General features: G+C 38.5%; 1 protein-coding gene across 3 annotated transcripts in view; it reads right to left on the reverse strand.

The window, feature by feature from the left end:
* UTRN (utrophin) overlaps window positions 1–22,281 on the reverse strand; it is a 541,506-nt gene that overhangs the window by 368,286 nt on the left and 150,939 nt on the right. For all 3 annotated transcript variants that reach the window (XM_019550130.1, XM_019550131.1, XM_019550129.1), the window contains exons 19-25: window positions 21,068–21,309; window positions 19,821–20,001; window positions 16,198–16,343; window positions 13,059–13,271; window positions 5,466–5,579; window positions 4,515–4,670; window positions 1,826–1,996 (exon numbers count right to left, since the gene is read on the reverse strand). In XM_019550130.1, coding sequence (XP_019405675.1) covers window positions 1,826–1,996; window positions 4,515–4,670; window positions 5,466–5,579; window positions 13,059–13,271; window positions 16,198–16,343; window positions 19,821–20,001; window positions 21,068–21,309 — 1,223 coding nt within the window. The remainder of the gene's footprint in view (window positions 1–1,825; window positions 1,997–4,514; window positions 4,671–5,465; window positions 5,580–13,058; window positions 13,272–16,197; window positions 16,344–19,820; window positions 20,002–21,067; window positions 21,310–22,281) is intronic.

Consider the following 22,281-nt stretch of genomic DNA (forward strand, 5'->3'; position numbering starts at 1 on the left):
CATCTCTGCTTATGACATATAAACAACAGCCAACAGCAGGGAGATGGAACACGTAGCAAACCTAGGCCTAAGAGAGAGGAAGCAGCATCAACAGGATTCCAACATCCTTACTCCAATCACACTGGGCCAGACAACATGGAAGGAGATTAGCCAAAGCATGGAAAAAACCACCTGACTTTCTCTGGCCTTCTGTGTAGAAGACCACCCACTTTGACACACTCTGCTTGAGTCTCCCTATGTGCATATTCTTCCAGGGTATGATTTTCAAAAACATTAAATCACTGGCAAAATTCTGCCCCACTGAAGTGAATGAAAGCTTTACTACACACAACAATGAGCACAGAGCGTCTGAATTGCTTCTGAAAACCCCATGTGATGCTCCTGGTCAAATATAGAAAACAATGTTCATTTAAGTATTAAATAGAACCTCAACATAACACTTACTGAAAATACAAGAGGACTGCATGGATATGAAGCTATCAAATATAGCAATCATTAACTACCTTTCCTTCTCAATGAACCAACACAGGGTACAAACTGGATTTAACAACCACAGGCAACGATGCTTATAAATTTCTAGTGTTTGAATTATGCAGAAGATCAGACTAGACTATAATAATGGTCTGTTCAAGCATCGAAAAAAATCAGTCGAGAAAAAACTTTACTGCAAACTGTTTCATTAAGCCCCCTTGAGAAGAGCAATTCATAAGTCAGAATAAAGGGCACTTTTACACATGCTCCAAGGGTGGGCGCTTTAATTAGAGGAGCTCCAAAAGCCACTCTAATTAAAGGAGCATCCCATCTCATGCATCAGCGTCCACACGCTGGAAAATGGTGGCAGGGGCACAAAGTTCAAGTGCCCCCGCCACCATTTTTAGCGCAGGGATGCTGATACACAAGACATAAGCTGCTGGAGCATAGCAATTGCCACGCTCCAGCAGACTCAATCAATCAAGTCAGCTCTGATCCGCTGGAATTCCAGTGTCTCAGAGCAGCTGCACTGCTTGTGTATAGGTGCCTAAAGTTTTTATTATTAAAGTAGTAAATGAAAAAATTGACCTCATATTTATAATTTATAATACAAATTTTCAAAAAATTTTCAAAAAAAAAACCCCTCTTCACATGTGTTTTGGGTCTAACTGCATACATCTAGATAAATTCTCTTTCCCATTCTGCATCTCCATCCAAGAAAACTAGCTGAGAGGGTGATTTAATTGGCTTACTATTTTAAATGACCAGTGGGACCAGTGGCTTGAAAATAGGAAAGAAGCAAGGACAGGACTAGATGGGGGGTACAATTTTTTCACAAGGTTTCTTAGTTTCAGAATATGAAGTCAAATTAACCCTCATTTTTCTAAATAAGGATACCATATTTATACTAAATAGGACTAAGACAAAACTAATCTATGCAGATAGATACGTTTCAGTAATTGCTAGCTGATCATAATTTCCCTTCTTTGACTAATGTTCTACTTCTGCACCAAATGTTCATTTTATTTACTCTTTACACATTACTTTTTCCCTTTTCCCATGCACCAAATAATGACTTGCAAACACCATCCTGTTTTGTCAGTCAGGATGGGATGCTCTTCATTACAGAACCGTAAGTGTTCTTTGTCTAGTAAAAAGGTCTATTTAATTAGTTAGTTCTTCAAAAAATTAACCATTCACAAAATGTAGCTGAAGGACAGCATAAATATTTTCATAAGCACAGATCCTTTATGTACAAATAATTGTTATATAAAATCTAAGATCAGCCCCTCCCCAAACCAAAAGTATTTGTTCCTTTGCAAACAGGTCTTTAAAAGTATTCACTGTGTCTGACCTTCATTTCCTCAACAGCATTCTCTAGCTCTTCTGGGGACTTGTACTCAAAATCTCTCTCCAAGTACTCCTCTTCAGCCTGTGTCATCCACTCCTGCATCTCTGCCAAGTCTTTCTTCAGGTTTATAGCTTTTTCCTGACTTTCAGACAACTTATTTTTCTGACTAACAATCTAGAAAAACCAAAAACAGTTGTTTTGTTATCTGAAGTTGCCTATATCATTTGAAAAGCATTTCACATTGAGAACTGTTAATAGTAAAATGATTGTAAAACCAACATTTTTACTCCTTTTTTTTTTAAACTCAAAGATAAGCTATTCTTTTACATTCATACATTTGATAACAGTCTTCAAATATGTAAAGGGTAATCATAGAGAAAATGGAGAATGGGCTTTTCTCTGTGGCTACAAAGCACAGACTAGGAGCAATGGCTCAAGCTGCAGCAAGGGAAATGTAGGTTGGAAATCAGGAGGAACTTTTTGACAATGAGAGTGGTCAGTCATTGGAACAGGCTACTTAGAGAAGCTGTGGATTCCCCATGCTTGGAAACTTTTGAAAGAAGATGAGACAAACACTTGTCTGGGACGGTTCAGTCAGGGATGAACCTGCCTTGAGCAGAGGCCTGGACTAGATGACATTGTGAGGTCCCTTCCAACTCTGCTTTCCTATGATTAAATAATCTGAATTATTTTCAGCAGGCCTGGTTGCATTTCCCAGGAGATAGCACAAGATGTGGAACAGCAAATCCTAAGTGCTTTTTAGCTGGTAACAACTCCCTAAGGCACAACAGTCCTTTTGTATGACATAGCTTTTGGGTTTTCTGTTAGAGTTAGAGCAGAGACTGGCAACATATGGCCTATGGGTCAAATCCAACCCATGGAGCAACTAGACCCCAAGAACAGCACAAGCAGAGATCCAGAGCTGCTTACTAGGAAGAACAGAATATATAAGCCCTTGGGCAGACTGACCTGATAGATCAGATTAATGTTTAATTACAAACAAATAAGAAGGAGAACAAATGTAAATATCTCTCTTAAATATAGCAAAGTACAGTAAAATCATTGGTAGAATGGATGCATTCAAATTTCTGGAGTATTCAGCCATCTTGAAAGTAAAACATCTAAAATGTAAATGTAGTGAATAACTGTTAGTTTAGAAAACAAAAATTTTATTGTCTATTTCAGCAATTAGGAATAAAATGCAGTTGTTACCCTATTAACCAGATTTTAACCCTACTAGGAAGATATTATAATACAGAAGATAACTACTTTTCCCCTTTTTAAATGTAAAGATTTAAAATGTGGGTCCCATAAATCTCAAAACAGCTTCCCTTCTAACTACTGAGTATACCGACAATTACACTTAACACAGATTCAAACTGCAGAGACAGAAAAAATGATGGAACCACTTTGAAGAACTTGAACTATAAATCTACTATCTGGATCACTTGGCCCAGGATCACCACATTTCCTAACCCTTCTAGCAATAAATAAAACCCTTGCCATGGCCAAGAGCTGCAGAACACAAAACTTGAAATGAACATGTTCCATAGTCACCGGCCTGCACACAGTGCCCTGGCTTAAATAATAACAAGTCATTAAAATTACTACTTGGACTCAATAATAAGCAAAAAGTAAACAATAAAAAATTGAAACAAATTGAAAAACAGAAAATAAAAGAGAAAAATAAGTTTTTTATTTAATTATGAGGTACTTTTCTTTTTTTCTGGAGTCACACTGAAGCAGCAAGGGATCCACATACAGGTCATGAGCCATAGCTTTCTTTCTCTGGCTTATACTTTTTAATGCAACATTTGAAATAGTATTTCTGATTTTACACAGCTTTTAATACTCCAGTTAAAAATCCTCACAACAGATCGCTTTGTGAAATGTAAACACAGGGCCACACTCTCCCTTACACCTCTGAAGCACAACTCCAAGTAGAAGTCAGTGGAAGCATGTGCTCAGACTGTCGACAACGGAGCAGATGAGCATTGTAGGTTGTTGCGTTAAAATGGGTCTATCCAACTGCTGAGCAGCCAGGGGCCAAACACTGCACCACACTGAATCCCAGGCTCTCTAGGTCCTGTGGACTACACAACATTATTCAATCCCCAGGAGTGGGGGCAAAAAGCTGAAGCTGAAGGAGAAGCAGCAGGTAAAAGAGTGGAAGGAGTGCTGCCCATCCAGAAGCCCATAGGCCACAATTTAACCCCTTGTGTGCCACAGGCAGCCCACATATCACAAGTTGAACAGCCCTGTGTTAAAGAATCGAAAACGTGCATCACAAGATAAAAACGTCACTTTCATTCTTCAACAAATGAAAGAAAAGCTTACTCTTTTATGCATCATGTCTTTTGATTTATCATCAAATTAGTAGCTTTGAAACTATAAATATTTAAAAATCAGAAAGGCACTCGCCTCAAAAGGTACAGTGCTGAAGTAAAGTGCTGGTTAGTTGAACAATCATTTTGCAAAGTGGGGGCAGTACTTTCAGCCACAACCTTTACAACCTTTTTAAAGACATTTTAATAACAGGATGTCATCTAATGGCTGACACTCCTATTCTGACATTCATTACTCAGGCAGAAGGTAGGGTATTACTCAGCCATCCTACTAAGGCCTACACTCAAGAGAATACAATGAAGAATTATCAGATAACAAATAAGTAACAATACTACCATTAACTGACCTGTTTGCTCAGTTTGTCCCATTGTGTCTGGCAGTCCACCAACCTAGATTTTGCCCAAGTATGAACTCCTGGAATAGGCTGATTTCTTAAAATAGACTCTACTTCTTTCATCTCTTTCAAAGAGAGCTCAGTCTTTTCCATTTCATTAACAAACAGCTGAACACACAGCAGAAAATATACACATTAACAACACATGTTTTTTAAAAATGGGAATACACAGTAGTAGTACTTTTACTTTGTAGAACATTATACAGATATTACATTTTCCTCTTAGGACTCTATATGAGTTTGAAGAACATGCCATGTATACTAAAAGTTCCATTTCAGAAATTTCAAAACATTCATGAATAAGGGAAACCCATCCAAGAAACAGATAAAATTTCAGGTGCTATTTATTCATTTGTTCACATAAGACTGAATTAAATCGAACACAGTAATGAAGGGTTGATATAACACTGTGATGAACAGTCTCTAACTATATCACTTCAGCTCTTGCAGAGTATTAACATAGGCCAATGGTCGTGGAAAAAAATAATTTTGTGGTTATGGCAAAGAACCGGACAAGAGAAACATCTGAATTCTAACCCTGAATTTTCACAGGATTTCCAGGGGTAACTAAGGTAAGTCACTTTGTTTTGCTGTGCTTCAATTCCCTCAACTGTAAAACAGGGAAAATACCAGTCTCATGGTGGACATGCAAAGCTAAATTCACTGGATACTGGCATGCCTAGAGACTTGAAAACAGCACAATAAGGGCAAAATATTATGGGTGAGTAAAGTGAGGAGCTAGCAAAAAAAAAATGACTGGGACAGAATGATGGAGATGGAGAGAATTTTCTTGCAATTTGACTCAATGCATCATTTGCTATACTTAGTAACAGTAGCAAAATAATAAAGGTTAGAAAACAACACTATTTATTACAGAAGGTTCCTTAGATCAGCAGAACTCACTGTGCATTGGTCAAGCTGTCTTTGAAGCCCTTCAGAATCTCCTTGAATGGCCTGTTCTTTCATTAGAAGGTCTTTCACACCATCCATCCATTTCTGCATGACTTTTGAATCAGCCTAAATCGAACACAGTAATGAAGGGTTGATATAACATAGTGATGAACAGCCTCTAACTATAGCATTTCAGCAGCAACTGGTAATGAAGACAGAAAATTTGGAAAGCTACTAGGCACAGTCTCAATTCCTGTTCTGTCTGAGAGGTAATTTTTCCCATCTAAATTGATATGAATGCAAAGAAAAAGCTATTGTACAGTTTCACATGCAAGTCACAGAATAGCTGAATATGGGCCACACTGTTTCTGGCCATTACATAGGTGCAGTAGGATCAGGAGAGAAGCAGAGGTAAGGAGCCTGCAGGAGTTCCTGCCAACCCCTTCCATTGAGAGGCCTGGTTGGAGAGAAGCACAAGTCTCATGCCTCTATTGGTAGACACCAAATCCAACAATCTGTCTCTGACAATGTATAGTGCCAGATATTTCAAAGGCTCCACAGCATGTACCAGTGGTGTTGGTGGGCTGGATGGGAAGTGCCCAGTCTGACCACAAGCCAGATCCACGAGCAGTTCTGATCCAGAGCCCCATCCAACCATGCAGAGGAGGGCAGGCAGACCCTCTCTGGGCCCACAGACAGGAAAGGGGGCTTCATCCAGGCCCAGAGGGTAGAGGCATTCCCCTACTGCACCCCCAGCCAGGCCACACCCCCACACACACACAAAAACACAGAGCAGGAGGGAGCGCAGCCTGGCTCTGACTGGGTACACGGGGCTTGGGGTCTAGAAATTCAGCAGGAGGGAGGGTGGCTGTATTAATGGCCATTGCTGCCCACTGCCCAATTTCTTGATCCATGGGGAGCCCCGCAGGCCAGATTCCAAGGCTCTGCAAGCTGCATTTAGCCCATGCGCCAGAGGTTGAGCACCCCTCGCATATACAGTTATGGTATAACTAGATCAGAAGGCAAATGGTATTGGGAACAGTCTGCCAAGGCAGTATCAGCAACCCAACAAGTCAGCCAAGGCTGTACATGTGCCTAGATGACCCTCTGTTGAAAACAAAATGTCACTCTTAAGTGGTCCTCAGTAGTTAGTTTTAAGCTCCACCTAAGGGAAACTGCTTCCTGTAAGCAGCTGGGTTATATAGCCTGAAGGGTGAGGTTCTGTTTCCTTTCTAATAAAAAACGGTTCTACCCTGTCTCATGTAATGTTATCATCATTTGCAGATCTTTTTTCATGCTTCTTCCCCTCATTCTTAATTATATTTACATGAAAGGAAACTATGGATTTGGTAATGCTTTAAAGAACACGGGGGGTGGGGGGAGAGGTGAGCTTTACATTTGCTGTGAACCAGTTTCACATTATCCTGACACAACCATCCTAGCACAGACTTGCAGTGTAGGAAGTACAAGTCTATATTCTAAACTGAATGTCACAGTGGAAAAAATATATGCCTTACTTTACTGGAAAAGTTGCAATGATAATGTTTTAAGGATCTAAATATTATCAATGACCTTTAAAAAAATCTACAGTGGAAGCCCACTGTAGTGTTTATTTTTATCCAAAACCTACTAGGAAAATGATTTATGGGTAAGATTCTTGTCATATTTGTGTTCCTCCTCCAGCTTTTGGAATTTCCTGCAGCTGATTAGACTTCTTTGTGCAATCAATTTCTAAAGGAGGCTCCAAAAATGAAACCACAGTACAATGTATTCATTAAGACTCAGCAAGATACTTAAGCACATGCCTAATGTTAAGCATATAAACAGCCAAAAAGAATTCAATGGGCTACTCACATACTTAGGCTTTCTGAACCAATACTTAAATCTACGAAAGGTGAATAAAGTTAAAGTTCATATACTGTCCAATGAGGACTGGGAAGTAGCTGGGGAGAGGGAGAGAAATGAAGCATACTACTTAGGCAATCATATAGATTTTCAACCAGATTTTGTTGAAAATTACCCCCTAAATTTGGGATAAGGTTAATATTAGATGAGTTGCCCCATTTCATCCCAGCTGGAAACAAAGATCAAACATTCTGAACATTATCATCAACATCAATAACAACAAGCCTATCTGTGCAGATGAATAAATCAAATGGAAGGCTAGAGTTTAGTAAGCAAATAAGACCATATGGCAGAGATGACATAATCTAGAAAAACATCTGCAGAACAAAAACTTTAGAGAACTAACTCCAGCCTATTTTTTTTTCACCTTGTGGCTCATGAGAGCAAAAGTAGATCATACAATGTTGTGGAAGCACTGAGTAAGATCATGCCACATTCCTAACCCTGACATAAAACCATAAAAGTAGAAGGGACCTCAAGGCTCATCTAAGTCTAACACTGCACAAATTGCAGTTTGTGCTATTCCAGTATTATCCCAAACAATTACCTATCCACTCTTCTGATCAATCAACCCCGGAACTCTGCCTGGGACATGAGAGGCCAGAACCAATTTGGGAAGTTGAAAATCTGCCAGGAATCAGAGTAGTCCTTGTAGCCTTCTCAATGTGAAGGCAAATACTGCTTTCTATACAGAAGACCCCTACTACAGCTGTCCATGTAGAAAATATGCGAATGTGACAATCTTCTTAATAAAGTGGAGATGCCTGCTTAAAAATATTTTCCCTAATCATTTCTATTAAGTTTGTAAAAAAATACGCCATTAAAGAAAGTTAAATGACTCTCTCTCCTCTTCTTGTTTTCTGAAGTAAAATGTAAAGAAGTCAATGTGGCCCATGCCATGCCAACAGCAACAGAATTCACTTTCCATAATTGAGGGGAAATTTTGGAGTTCCTTGCAAGACAGCCCCGGGGGTAATGCACGGGATGGAGAATCAGGATTTCTACATGCAGCTCTGTCATTGCATTGACCTAATATGTGCAAGCAAAGAAGTCACTTCACTGTGATCCTCTATTTCCTCACATATGAAGTACGGATGATGGCACTTAACTCCCCTCTTAAGATGTACAGATGACATACACTATTGTTGTGCTACTTAAATGTCAAAAAATGCTAACAGAAGATAGAAATACTGAAAAGTAAAAAACATGTAATACAAATGCAAGCTAACGTCCTATAAGTTGAAGAGTATCCTCCTTAAAGTCTTGACAACAAAAGTGTTGGCTGAGGCATTTCAATATTTGGAAGTTGCTGCGTCCCTGTTTGAGGAACATGACACCGACCCTAAACGCAATGCATCAGCAAATAGAAGCATACCCAACCTGTACAGCTGCTACAGAGAAATTGACAAGAAAAAGAAGAGAACATCAAATTTCCTTGGACACTGTTTTTAACAAAGCAGACAAGATTCCAGAAAAACCTGCAGCCAAGACTCCTGAGAAGACTCCAGCCAAGAGCCCTTCAAAAAGTCCAGGAAAGTCTCCTCAAAGAAGTCCTTCCAAATCAGTATGATTGCTATTTACAATATAAATACATTAATGTAGCTACATTATTCATCTATAATTGATTGAGTACAAAATTCTGGGTTATTTTTGTTGAAAATAGGTTATTGGGCCTTGGTTCAGAAACCAATCCCCCATTTATAACATTGTTTCCTATGGGAAAATCAGTTCCAAGTTACAACATTTCAACTTAAGACGCAGTTTTCAGGAACCAATTGGGTCGTAAGTCCAAGGACTTCCTGTACTTCAATACCATGTTTTCTTGCAGTTTCCTTTAACTTTTTCCCTTTATTAAGATGATCTGCAAATATTAACTCCTCACCATTGACAAAATTTCATTCTTTGTACTCTGCTCTCCCTAGGTCTTCAGAAATCCTAGTGACATGAATGGGACATCTCTGGCCTTGGCATCAACACATGACATATATATGCACAGAAAGAGCAGAATACCAATACTGAGTAAAACTGTGCAGATCAGAAAAGGCTGGTAGCTGCATCACTTCACTGAAGTAAATCTAACCAAAATACTTAATCTGCCACACATAAAGTATGCACAAGTATCTTAGTCTCTTGCCCTCACTTAAGTATAAAATCAGGATTTCCATTTTCAGGAATCAATCCTGCACAGGTTAAGCAGTATTTAATTGGGTGAATATGGGAACTACCTACACATCTTTAGTTAAGTGCTGAACTGAATGGATGACAATTACTAATAAAGACAGCGTGATTAAAAGAAATTAAAGGGGGTAATAAGTTGAACTGCAAAATGGACAGGGAACTGAGAAAAGATAAAAGATCCTAGAGTAACATAAACATACATTAGTGCAAAACTACTTCCACCTTCCTCTTAACCTCAGGCTGCCTTGTGGGTTCTGTTTACAAGTTTATTAGGACCACATACCCATGACTGTTGTAATACTACTAATTTTTTCCATGTATAGAAAACTTGCGCAGAGAATGACTCAAAAGTAAACTGGAAGGGAGTCCAGAGTCTGGAACTAATGATCAAATGCAGGAGTAAGCATTTCTTAAACCTTCCCCTGGATAAATACCTGTGTTAATATGTGGGTGTGACCTCTGTGCCTCAGGTCAAATGAAGCGAAAAATTTTTACCGCAGATCTGGTTTCCCAAGCTTGTACTAATAAGCCTCGAGCTTTTTTTTTTTTTTTCCATTTCCCAACAGTAATCAGCCAGTCCAACTTTTGATTAAAGTAAATCGTGAAAGCTAGGCTTACACTATTCAGCTACTCTATTAAGAGATACCATAGTATTTGCATTTAATTATTCCCTACAATTCCTGTCTGCATCAAAACTTGGTTTTAAGTTCTCCTGATCTCCAAAATAAAAGTGTATAGTTTTCCTTTCTGAAAACAGTGCAAAACAGTAGAAGACTAACTTTAATTTTTTTTTTTAAAAAAGCACTTCAGGCTGTGTCAATGTACTGACATTCAGTTTATCCTGGAAGAAACCATGAGTGTACAGATATTCAGGATTTTTCTCCGAGTAAAAATGGCCACTCCAGGAGAAAAATAACTGGGAGTAACTAAGGTTAAATCATTCCCACAAGAGTACCTTTACAGACTGTCTTCTGCAAGATGCCACAACAGTTCTCCAACATCCCAACAAGCTCCTGCCCATTCTGTGCATTGCTGCCATTCTACCTCCAGGCAGACTGAGGGAGCTTGCAGAACATGCTGAGGTGTGTGCACCAGAGCCCCCTGGATATGCAGTATCAGCACTACAAGCTCTCTGCTCTTCACAGGCTCAGCAATCAAATGACTCTGCTCAAGCATCTCTGAGTAAGTTTTTCTTTCAAGCAAAACAAACAGAGGAGATCTCTCCCAGGTTTTTTCAGTATGGGTTCACAGCCTTTAAAAAAAACAAAACAAAAAAACAAAAAAACCTGACTCTAATGGCCCTCAAGATTTAAAAAGATAATGTTCACTAAAAAAATTAGATTGTGTGTGAACTATATGAATTAAACATGGACTCTCTTGAAATGTTTATTACATATAAAACCAGATTCAATTCTTGTTTAAAAGATGGGACAAATTAGCACCTTTCCTCCTCTCCATAATCTATTAGCTAAATATTCCAAATAAAGCACCAATTTTAAGAAGTGAAAATATGATTCATGCAGCAGTTCAATTTGGGAGTTTAATATCTTCTGTCACTAATTTCAATTTGTAAAAAAAAATTTAAAACCCTTTGTATTCAGAATCTGAAGTCACAACTTCTGCTAAATTAAGGGATGGCTGAGAAGTACCTCAATAAAAACAAAAAAAGGGGAAAGGAAATACAAACCCTGAATATATTCAGTGTCTAAGTAAGCACTATAATATTAATATTATCGACACTTTACACAGCAACACCTCCACACTGACAGCCAGATTAGCTTTTATGCTATCCTAATTGTCATATGCACATTAGTTCATAGTTATAAAACGTTATCAGCATCTTGTGTACATCCAATAGTTTTACTACAGGACGTATTTTGTTTTACTACAGGATGTATTTTCTAAGTTGCGATACAATGATTTTTCACTTTTTTGTGGGACAACATTAAATAATAGGCAGACAACAGGGAGAGGACTCAGGAATTAGATTCTACTCTGTACAAGGAATCTGTTTGGCGCTGATTAGTTTCAATAATCCTTCCCATCCTAAAATGATGCCATTTCTTATCCTACCTCTTAAGAATGTTTGTGGAGATTGAGAAGACAATAATAAAAAAAAAAAAATCAGGTCAGTATAGTCCAGGTTCTAATTAATCTTTATATCCACTACTTCTGACATTTGAAAATCCAATTTTTAGAACATAAGCACCATGCCTGAATACTTATTTTATATATCATTCTCATTTTCCCTCCCTTTTTGAAAGCTCTGTACTAATGCTGTATTATGCCTGATGTAGAAGCAGAAACAGGATTGTGATTTTTAAAAATCAGAGTGCAGGGATTGCCCCTGCAAGGTGCTGAGCACGCCATCGGAGAAACTGAATGCTCTAACACTGCAGGGTCATCAGAGGCAGTAAGCCCATCACAGCACTGAGTCTTCAAAGATGTACTTGGCTAAGAATCACCAGTTCTAGTTTAACCATTTCTAATTCTATCTTTCAAACAGGATTGCCAACCCAAAAATGTTTTTCCCCCCACTGACAAGCTGCAAATTTTTTTCTGACAGAGTAACATTTTTCTTGACATACTTGTAGTCATTTAAGAAAAATTCTTGGGTTGGCATCCTTGTACAACTGCAGCAGTAGTTTTACACACTGCTTCCCCCACTACAGGGGTCCCCTGCTCATCCCACACATGGACATAACCAATTACACTACACACTATCCTGGTCACTCCTCGGACCCATCCTGCAGCCAACCCCACTCCCTTTTCTGGCAAGGACCTCCTTCCACCTCTCCCTCTCCCATGGCTCCATCCTGCTGCACTATTTCTCCACCCTGTACCTACCAGATGCAAGTAGCTGTTAAGAGCTGGAGGGCAGTTGAGTGTCTGAACATGTCTACAGTGGGCTCTGGTGAATGGCAAAGCTCTGACAAGAGCTCCCTGAACGCAGGGTGCTGAGCTCCCACTCAGACAGCAGGTGAGACTGCTGTGCTCCACCTGTCTTGCAGTGTAGCTCCAGCCTCTTTTTTCTTTCCTTGTTTTTTTGGCTACGGAGATTAAATCTGCAGTTGCTTCATGTTTTTACAGAAGGGAAAATTAATTTTTTTAGGTTGTGGTTTTGGGGGGGGGTGTTTTGTTTGTTGGTTGATTTGGGGTTTGTTTGTTTGTTTGTTTTTTGGTTGTTGTTTCTTGTTTTCTTTTTACAGAGCATCCATAAATGTATAAACAGCTTACAACAATTAATTGAAAAAATATAAAAATAATGTTCCTCCTTTTTATTAAGTGAAAATCAATTCTATCCAATGATGAAAAACAAATCAGATATTTTAAATTTAGGCATACCTCGCCCAAAATTATGCTATACTTCAGTATTCCCTATGATAGCAGTTTCATTTTATGCTTGGATAAAAGTCCTATTTGACATTTGATTTATTTACTTCACTTGGATTTCTGCATGCAAATGGACAAGAGAATGGTCTTACAGAGAAAAAAAGTATAAACCTAAATATTTATTTTTACCTCAAACAGTCTTAGTTTGGATAAGATTTCCTCCAGTATATGAACATCTTGGGAAACCTTAACCTTTAACTTGTCCCACTGGCCCTGTATACGCCTGAATTCTTGCTTGTAGATCTTTGCCACATCAGAAGAAGCTTGTTTCTCCAAAACTTTTGTTTCAGCCACCAAGTAATCCATTGAGGGCTTCTGGCTTTCTACTTTTTCACAAAGAGTCTGCAGAGAAAGTAGTACAAAAAGATACATATGGGCAGTAATGTGTGCAGAAGTATGTACATATGTACATAAATGCAAGTATTACATATGGCATACTGTGGACAGTACAGAGCTACAATATGCCCATACTGCAGGCACTGCTGTGACTGCAGCACAGGGCAGACTCCCAAAACTAGCTGCAGCAGCACAGAGGTCAGCAAAGTCTGTAAAACCTGCTTGGGTAGGTAAGCCCAAACTAATCTGTGTGACACTACAACTATGCTACTCCCAGAACCCAGAGGCATAGCTAGACAGCAGTGGCACACAGAGCAATGTCAAACCAACAACAGGGGTGGCTGCTATTTCTGTGCCCCCATAAATTGGCTCCAATACTCTTCCTTTATTTCCCTCTTTTGCAAGTACCACACCTAAATGAAAATATGTAACAGCAACTAAGCATAATGAAAGCATGGACTACTACCTTGACTCTTGAAGCTACTCTGCTATGCTGCAATGTAAGAAGATTACAACATTAAAATAAAAAGCACTAAGCATTTGTAAAATTATAAAAAGCTGGCTGGTCACTGGAATGCCCAATTTTCAAATATTAATTGCAAAAAAAATAAATAAAGCCCCTAGCCTTTAAAAGTAATCCAAAATAAGGACTAATATTGCCACCATGTTATGTAAAACTTGGGATTCAGGCCACAGGCACTTACAGCTCTTTGCAAGAGTGAGGGCAACATAGGTCACTTGAGTTCTCACTCATTTTGCCATCTTTAAATCGATGTTGCCCTCTATTATAGCTTTCACAGTACTCATTTTCACTTGCTTGGTATGTCCCTTCTGGTAAATTAGTCTCAAAGGTAGAGAAGGTTTTTGTAATAAAAGAAGGATCAGACAGATGCCTAATGACCTCAGGTTCACATATCTGAAGATTGCTGTTCTCAGGCAAAAAAAATTAAAAACCAGCTTGAACAGCAAACTGCAGAACAAAAAATCATCCAGACTGGACTGTACTAAATAGAGACTATGAATTCTAATCTCATTACCTGGATTAGCATTTGTGACCCCCTTTTGTTCCCATGGGTTTACTGCTGGTTTGCTTTTCTCTCCTAGCACTGCCCCTCTCCATCTCCCTCTCCCTCTTGTCTTTTGTATTCTAATTTTTCTCTTCTTCTTATACACTGTACTTCCTTTCATAGCATCCGATTAAGTAAACTCAGGTTTATGAAAGCTTGGGCTCTATATATAATCTTATCTGGTTACTCTATAAGGGTGTATATCTACCCTGACTTCTGATTAAACACACCTAGGAAGTCAACATACTTACGGTTTCTAACACCCTGGGTGCATCTACACAAGACGCTAAATGCTCAGGAGCATATCACATCTAAAACAGTGCTAATATGCTACTGTGTAGTAGTATTAAGCTACTGCACACTAGCATCACTAAAAAGGTGTGCACTGGCACTAATGTGCAGTAGTGCCAGTGACCGCGCATTGACTTTAGTACTTGATTATACAAGTACTAAACTTAATGCACAGTAACTATGGCGCATTAATGAACATGTAGTTGCTTTCTCTGTGTGCTGCAAGTCTCTGAATTAAAAGTTTCTGCCAATTTTAAGCACCATAGCAGCTATATCAAAACAGCAAGCTGCAGAATTCCAGCTCTTTTGTAGTTTGCTGCCTCTACAAGCAAAGTACTTATATCCTCATTTACTGGAACTTCAACTATCCTAATTGAATCTCTCAACCAAAAGCGTATGCATGTGTGTATATAAAAAAAGTGATTTATCTTCAAGAGTTTCACCAGCTTCCTTCCAAACACTCCTAAACTATAACACAGAGAAAGAGGAAAATGTTACCGTACTGAAGCAATTTTCAAAACGGGATGGGGAATAGATTAAAGGTCATTTTAAAAGAATGCGCGCACACACACACAAAACCTTTTGGAAACATTGTTTGGTGTTGACTGATGTTTATACTGCAACTTTCATCCAAAGATTCCTGCCTACCCCAGAAGCATGGAATTGTAAGCAAGATTTTACTCCTCCCAGACTACAGAATTTGTAAGGAAGTTTTCCATGTGGTATATGAACACTAGTACTGTTTGCCTCTGCAAAGCCACCCAGGAGGCCCTATTAATAAACACACAGATACAGTATGCCAGTTTCTGATTTTAAAAGGTAAAGTCTTACACAATTCAATTCATAAAAAGTTAAACTTTATCTAGGAGACAGTGTACATCAGACTGAATTTGCCTAGGGTATACAAAACCTCTATGTACTTCCATTTCTCAGGCAACCTAACTAAAAAGCCTGAGGGTACCTATTTTTGTAGTATATAACCTAAACCTTGTTCCCCAAAACCAACTGACAGAAATTAGGGTGTGTATAATATACAAAGAAAATGGATCCCCATGGATCTGGAAAAGTGGCAGCAGGGAAGCGATAGCAGCCTTAATTCCTACAGCTCCAAAAGCCATGGCTCTTAATGCTGTCACTGTTCTACCAAATTTCTAGACTCAAGGCAGGACTCCCCCCAGCCAAATGACATGGCCCCAAGTGTGGGGTTGGGCCTTAGTCAAACCAAACATGCAGGCCCACACCTGCTGCACTGGGCTGGACCCAGCATATGGCCCTGGACCCAGGTTGCAACCCCAGGCCTAAGACAGATTGGGCCACCACACTAAATCAGTCTGCAGGCCACCTCAACATGTGGGTCTGGCAGGAGGCTTGGCTCCCTAGCTGCTGCTCCTCAGATACTTACTGAAGGTAAGATTCTTTTTTCTTCATGCTACCTTTTCAAAACTAGGGTGTGTGTTATAGTCAGAAGCAGCTAATGTGAGAAAATGTGGCGTCATACGAAAAATATCAACCCTGGGGTTAGTAAATTACACAAGAGGCCAAGTTAATAGCTGAGGAAACAAAGATAAACTTACCTTTGTCTGTTGTAAGGCTTTTTCCACTTTATTAGGGTCATTCATTGAGGTCATGATGGACTGTGTTTTATATTCAGATTCATTCAATACATCCTTCAGTCTCTTCAACGCATCCAAATACTCCTGGCTAGGCTGTCTTTCTAGCTCTGTTTTTGGTAAAACCGTTATTGTTTTAAAAAGTGCTATGTATGTAAATGAACAAGGAGTACTTTTATTTATAAAAGGAATAAGCCTATATCAAGGCTATTTGGCTATATTTAAATCTGTTTGAGAGATATTTCCACAAAATATAAAGCTTGCAAGCAGCTAAATTTTCATGGAAATGTTTGTGGTGATGGTAGTTTTTTGGGGGTGTCTATGAAAAACAAATAAAAACTAACCACACATAAAAATTACAGCTTACTCCTTGTACCACAAATAACCAGAGTGGAGAAGGTAGGCCCTTTCTGGTTCATGTTTCATCTGTTTAGCATACAGTAAAAGGTATAAAAATATAAGAAATAACATTCCCAACATGACTTAAGAAGCCTCCTTCCTGTTTTCAAAAACAATTTCACAGGTTTTAGGCAACCTATGTAACCTACTGTACTAACAAGGCTAAGACATGCAAAGCTCTATAGCCAACAGCACTCAAGGGACTGATGTGGCTAACCTCACATCCAGCTACTTTTGACTCTCAGTAAGAATAAGTAGGTGCCAACTAAGAACTAGGGACCGCCTGCAGCACAAGTCTGAACAAGGCTCCAATTCATGTCTCTGAAGAAGTACCTCTTTGCTGCTCTGCCACAATAACCCACTTGAAGGATTACCATACTTCCTTAGTTTCAAAACTTTGTCTGGCATGCCCCACTGTATCTGAGCATGGGTCTCAGCTGAGCACGTTGGAGAGTGAAGGGTTGGGGTGGCCTGGATATGATTCAATCCCATCTTCACCAGGACAATTCTGTTTTAAACACAAGTCCCAGGCATCCCATTGAAAATAGAACAAAACCATTCATTTGACCACACTGACAAAATGCCTGGACAGATGTTTAAAATGGAACTGAAACAAGGACAATCGGGTCATACTGCCCACTTCAGATTTAGGAACCTAAATACCTGAAAATCACACCTAAGGAGGACACACCTACAGAGTCTCCAGGAGTTAAGATAAAATCTTCAAAAAACTATGTATGTTCAGTGTTCCTGGAGAAACAATAGAGTTGGCAACATGCCAGGGACTACTTGGGGACAAGTGAAGAATCAGCTAAAGCCAAGAATCTTGGATTCGTTACCAGGACCTTTGCTGCATATCTTTATCTGCTTTTAAGTTTCCTGCTTTTGCCTTCTTTAGGATCTCACAAAGAATTTGGTAATTAGTCTGTACATTTCTGAAATTGACAAGAAACATTTCAATTTCAAAATCAGCAATGAAAAAGAGTCTGTCTATCAAAATCTTATCAAAATATATATACTCCCTGGTCTTAGATACATAAGCAGTTTCTTTAGCACCGCAACTGAAAAGTCAGCTGAGTACTGCAGTGACTCACTAGGATCTTTTTCAGCAGTGGACTGTCAAAACCATCATGCCATTTATACCTGCAAAATGAGTCAATGCCACTGGAGCTGGGCTACCTAAGAGAAAGTGTGTCATGGCAAGGCAAATAAACAAGCTATGTTTAAAATTTTAAAGAACAGTAAAACCTGACAGTAAGGAGCTTGCTTATAGTGAATTTAAATAGATTTCAAAGGATTTTGAAAGAAACTTCAAGCTGTGGTTCTTATCAAAACATCTGTATGGAATTGTGCTCACAGTAAGCACAACTCCTTGCAAGTACAAGGGACTATCAAATGCTGAAAAAAACTACCATGAACAGAAACTGGAAACCTTCAGTTCATAAACTCTATAGACTCTCAGCCCTGGCAGTTTTCCCTGTATAGAATCCTGAAGGCTTTATTTATGACAATTCTATCTAAATTAATCAGACATTTTCACTATGGCAGAATGTTTATATTTTGATACTACTAAGTTCTTCTTTGCAGAACTAGAGGTACAACACTTTTTGCACAATGGCAAACACTTTAATTTGTAAAGAAACTACAGTTTTAAAACACATATTTAATCCAAATTGAACATATTATATAATTATTTGAATTAAGATGCATTTAACTCAACCAGATAAAAATTAATTAAAATATATTGGCACTGATAGGAAACAAGTTTGCTTTAGGTCGTTTGTTAAGTATAAAATAAGCTGCTTCCAAACATTCTAATCACATCTTGTAAAAATCTATGGCAATAAGCAATATTAAATTTGTTCACATGTATGTGAACCAAATCAAAAACAGGTCACAAAATAATTCTTCATCACAAAAAGCATAAACATATACCTTATAATTGTAGCATGGTACACTGGATGTTAATCATACACTTTCCTGAACCAATGTGCCTTTAAAGGATTCAGTCCTTACATGATATAATTAAATTAACATGATAAGTTAAATTAGCTGCCCTAATAGCTCTGTATTTGAACCTATTTTTACTGCACCCAGAAAAAGCAAATGTTTCTGCTCCACCATCTGGAACCAGCACAAAACACTTCAGCAAGCCTCTTGGATGCATAAAACAAAAAAAAAGTATAGTGAGGGAAAAAGATCTACTTATAGGTCTGTGCAACTGATATTTAGCTGAAAAATATTAACAGAACCACTTACGTGTGTGCTACATTAAAAATCCCTCAGAAGCCAGCATGCCTGGTTTGGAGGCTCATAATGAAACCTTTAGTGTCACAGAGAACTAAGCAGCATGTACATGAAAAGCAAGTCAAATTCCAAACAGCTCCAGCAAAGGAATTTGTTTTTAGAGCAGAATTTCAAAATGGAATTATGTATATATTACAATAAAGCTGTAAATTTAAAAAAAATACATTTTGCATGCACATATCAATTTCATAGGGTTCTTTTACCCCTTCATTTTCCATTTAAAATAAAAGCATAATAAAATCATAAAAGGAATTTATTTCTCCTCTCTTGTGTGACCATGGTTGATCAAGGACCTGATTCTTCTCAACAGGATGGTCCCAAAGAAAAGCACCTCAAATATCTTAAGTTATATTGTTGTCTATCCTGTTTATATAGAGTAGGAGACTACTTCCTGAGAGATGAATGTTCCTTGGCAAGAATAGCAATAAAATATTTCATTATTACATTCCACATTATAAATGATACAATTATATTAAAAAGAAAATAGCCTCTTTACATTCCCTTGCAGCAGTCTCAGCACTCATTTTTTGGGAAAAAACTCTTTTGAAGTCACTAGCATTACAGTGTATCCAATATGAATAAACTAAGTATCTAGATATCCTTTCCAATATAGGGTGTCATATACTGTGAGTAAACAGAAAAAATTGGAAAGCTATATTATATTTATATAAGAAGCTATGAGTTCTGTATGGCATTTTCAGTGTGATGACATGATTTACATAGTTTTGTCACTAAGGAGAAAAAACAGTGGCTATGTGGAGCAGGACTAGCTCACAGACTTTAAGAATGTCAGACTCCTCATTCAGATATTGCAAAAATCTGTTTTTTCAAAGGGAAAAAGAACCAGAGGCATTCATATAGGTTGAATAAGACCTGTTTACCTCTTTTTAGCTGTTGGCAGTGATCCTCTAATTTCTGTTGGACAGATTTGAAGTGATCAGTAATATCATTTAAGTCATCCTGAATGAAATTTGGTGCAGCAGGGCGTGATGTAAGCACCTTGCAGGTAGCCCTCATGTGTTCAATTTGAGGACTAAGACTTAACAGATGAGTGAGCTCTCGCTGTGGTGGGGGGGGAAAAAAAATCAAATAAGAGTATTATTTAAACCTATCATAAATATCTTGATCCATGAGTATTCAAAAGGATTTAGGGTCAAACGTGTTAAGGAACTTTCTACTGAGGATGTGTTAAGTGACTTAGGGAACAATCAGGATTAAATCACACCCAGGAGAGTTTCTCCTGAGAGAGTGAATGTCTGTACATGCCACAGCTATTTTCAAAAGAGAAAACAGTCCTTCAGCATCTCCCTCTTCCCCCTCAATGAGACAGGAGTCACTTGCCTGCTTCTGCTGCTCAGGCAGGAAGTAGAACATGCCCCTTCACAGTCCCCACCTTGCACTGAGGGGAAACACAGACTGACTGTGGGCAGCCTAGATCAGCCAATCACGGCTACCCTATTCACGGATGCCAGGCAGACTAAGGAAACCTGCAGAGCACACTAAGATGCTCTGCAGGTTTCCAGCATCATTGCCACTGCTCCCCACCCTGCCCAAGCCCAGCTGCACAGTATTAGGACTGCAGGATCTCCACTCTTCAAGGCCTCAGCATTTGAATGTCCGTACATGAGGCCCTGGGTAAATTTCTCTATCAGGAGAACAAAACTGGGAGAATTCTCCCAGATTATGTGGCTATATGTACACAGCCCTTGTAGCTCTTCAGTTCTTCTGGATCACACCCAGAATGCTCACAATGAAGTACAGTATGTGTCTTTCATATACTCTAAAACTAAGCAAATGTAATTCAGTAATGCATCAGGTGCACATCAATAACATACCTGAGACAGAGAGCTTATTAACATGTGACTAGAGGCCTCTCAGGAAGATACAAAGTATCCATTCTGGGGCTTAGATCAAGCCCAAGGTGTACATGTTGTAGCTCACTGCAGCACTCCCAAGCACAGTGCAGAGATGGTACTAAAATACCCTTGGATCACTAAGAACATTGGTTTTTAGTGAAAATTAGGTATCAGTCATGGAGGAGCTTAAACTGTTGATATAGGCAATGGTACTCTGGTATTCTGCCCTTCCATAAGTCTAATATCAATATAAACAAGTTTGCCATACTTACCTTGCACGACTCCTTTAGAGCTGCTAAAGGTTGTTGTTGGGATGCTGAAGAAGTGACATCTTTTAGCCACACCTCCTTCTCATTTAGACTCTTCTCAAGTTCACCCATTTCCCTAAAATAAGTGTTTATATCTTCTTGGTACTTAATCTTTCTTGCCAGTTCCTCCAAGTGTCCAACCACTTCCTTCCATTCTGCCAGTATTTTCTCCAGTGAATTTTTCACATCTTCAGCAGAAAGTCCCTCTAAGTAGATTAAGGAAACAAACTACTATGACTAACTGAAATGCATCTTAATTTACAAATATCTAACCATTCCACTCTTAAGATATACAAATGTACATTTGCATCAAGAAGTCCACAATTTTACTTTCAACACAGCCATCCCTAAAACTCTCCTGTCTCTAACAACTGTGACAAGCATTTTGATTTCCAAATTAATATTATAAATCATGATTCAGTGAAACATTCTCCTTTCACTCACTTCCTCATGATCAACAATGATAAGCTGTCACCTGATTTAATTTTAAATAACAAATAGTATACTTTCAATTCAACACTTAAACATTTAAAATATTAAATAAAGCTAGCACAAGGACTTTTTATTTAGTCCTTTACCTGTATTGCTCTAGAATTATTGTTGAAAAAGCCAAGCAGCAAATTGAAAAGCATCAGTCCCTAACCGTATCCCAAGGCCACTGAATTCCTTGAAAAGGTAGATGGGAGTTTTGTAATGTCTGGCTAGAAAAATGGGGAACAATGCTGAACTATGTTACACTGCAGATAAATGTGATTAACAACCAGAAGGTAACATGAATAGCTGCAAAAGTAACCTGACAAATACAAGGTTATTGTCAGCCACAAAGATTGCATAAATCATTTTTCTTTCTATGCCAGAATTGGTATCTTAAAGATTAAGTAAGTTCGAATAACCAGTTCAATACACCACTTGAAGATACAGCAACATAACATTAACAGTTGCACACTTTTCTTGCCCATAATTTATTTTAGCAATGGATTAGTGTTGATTTTGCCTACACTAAAAAAATAAATGCGTGTCCCATATACAGCCATGATCTTACTAGAAATAATCATGCTAGTAACTAGTCATCTCCAATGCTAATGGACATAATAATTTGCAATGGAAACTGTGGCTTGTGACAACACAGCATAACAAACTGGTCTCTCAGATACTCTCAGTGTAATCATTATCCCTGT

Source organism: Crocodylus porosus, unplaced genomic scaffold, assembly GCF_001723895.1.
Source record: "Crocodylus porosus isolate Cpor-Errol unplaced genomic scaffold, CroPor_comp1, whole genome shotgun sequence".
NCBI classification, from domain to species: domain Eukaryota; kingdom Metazoa; phylum Chordata; order Crocodylia; family Crocodylidae; genus Crocodylus; species Crocodylus porosus.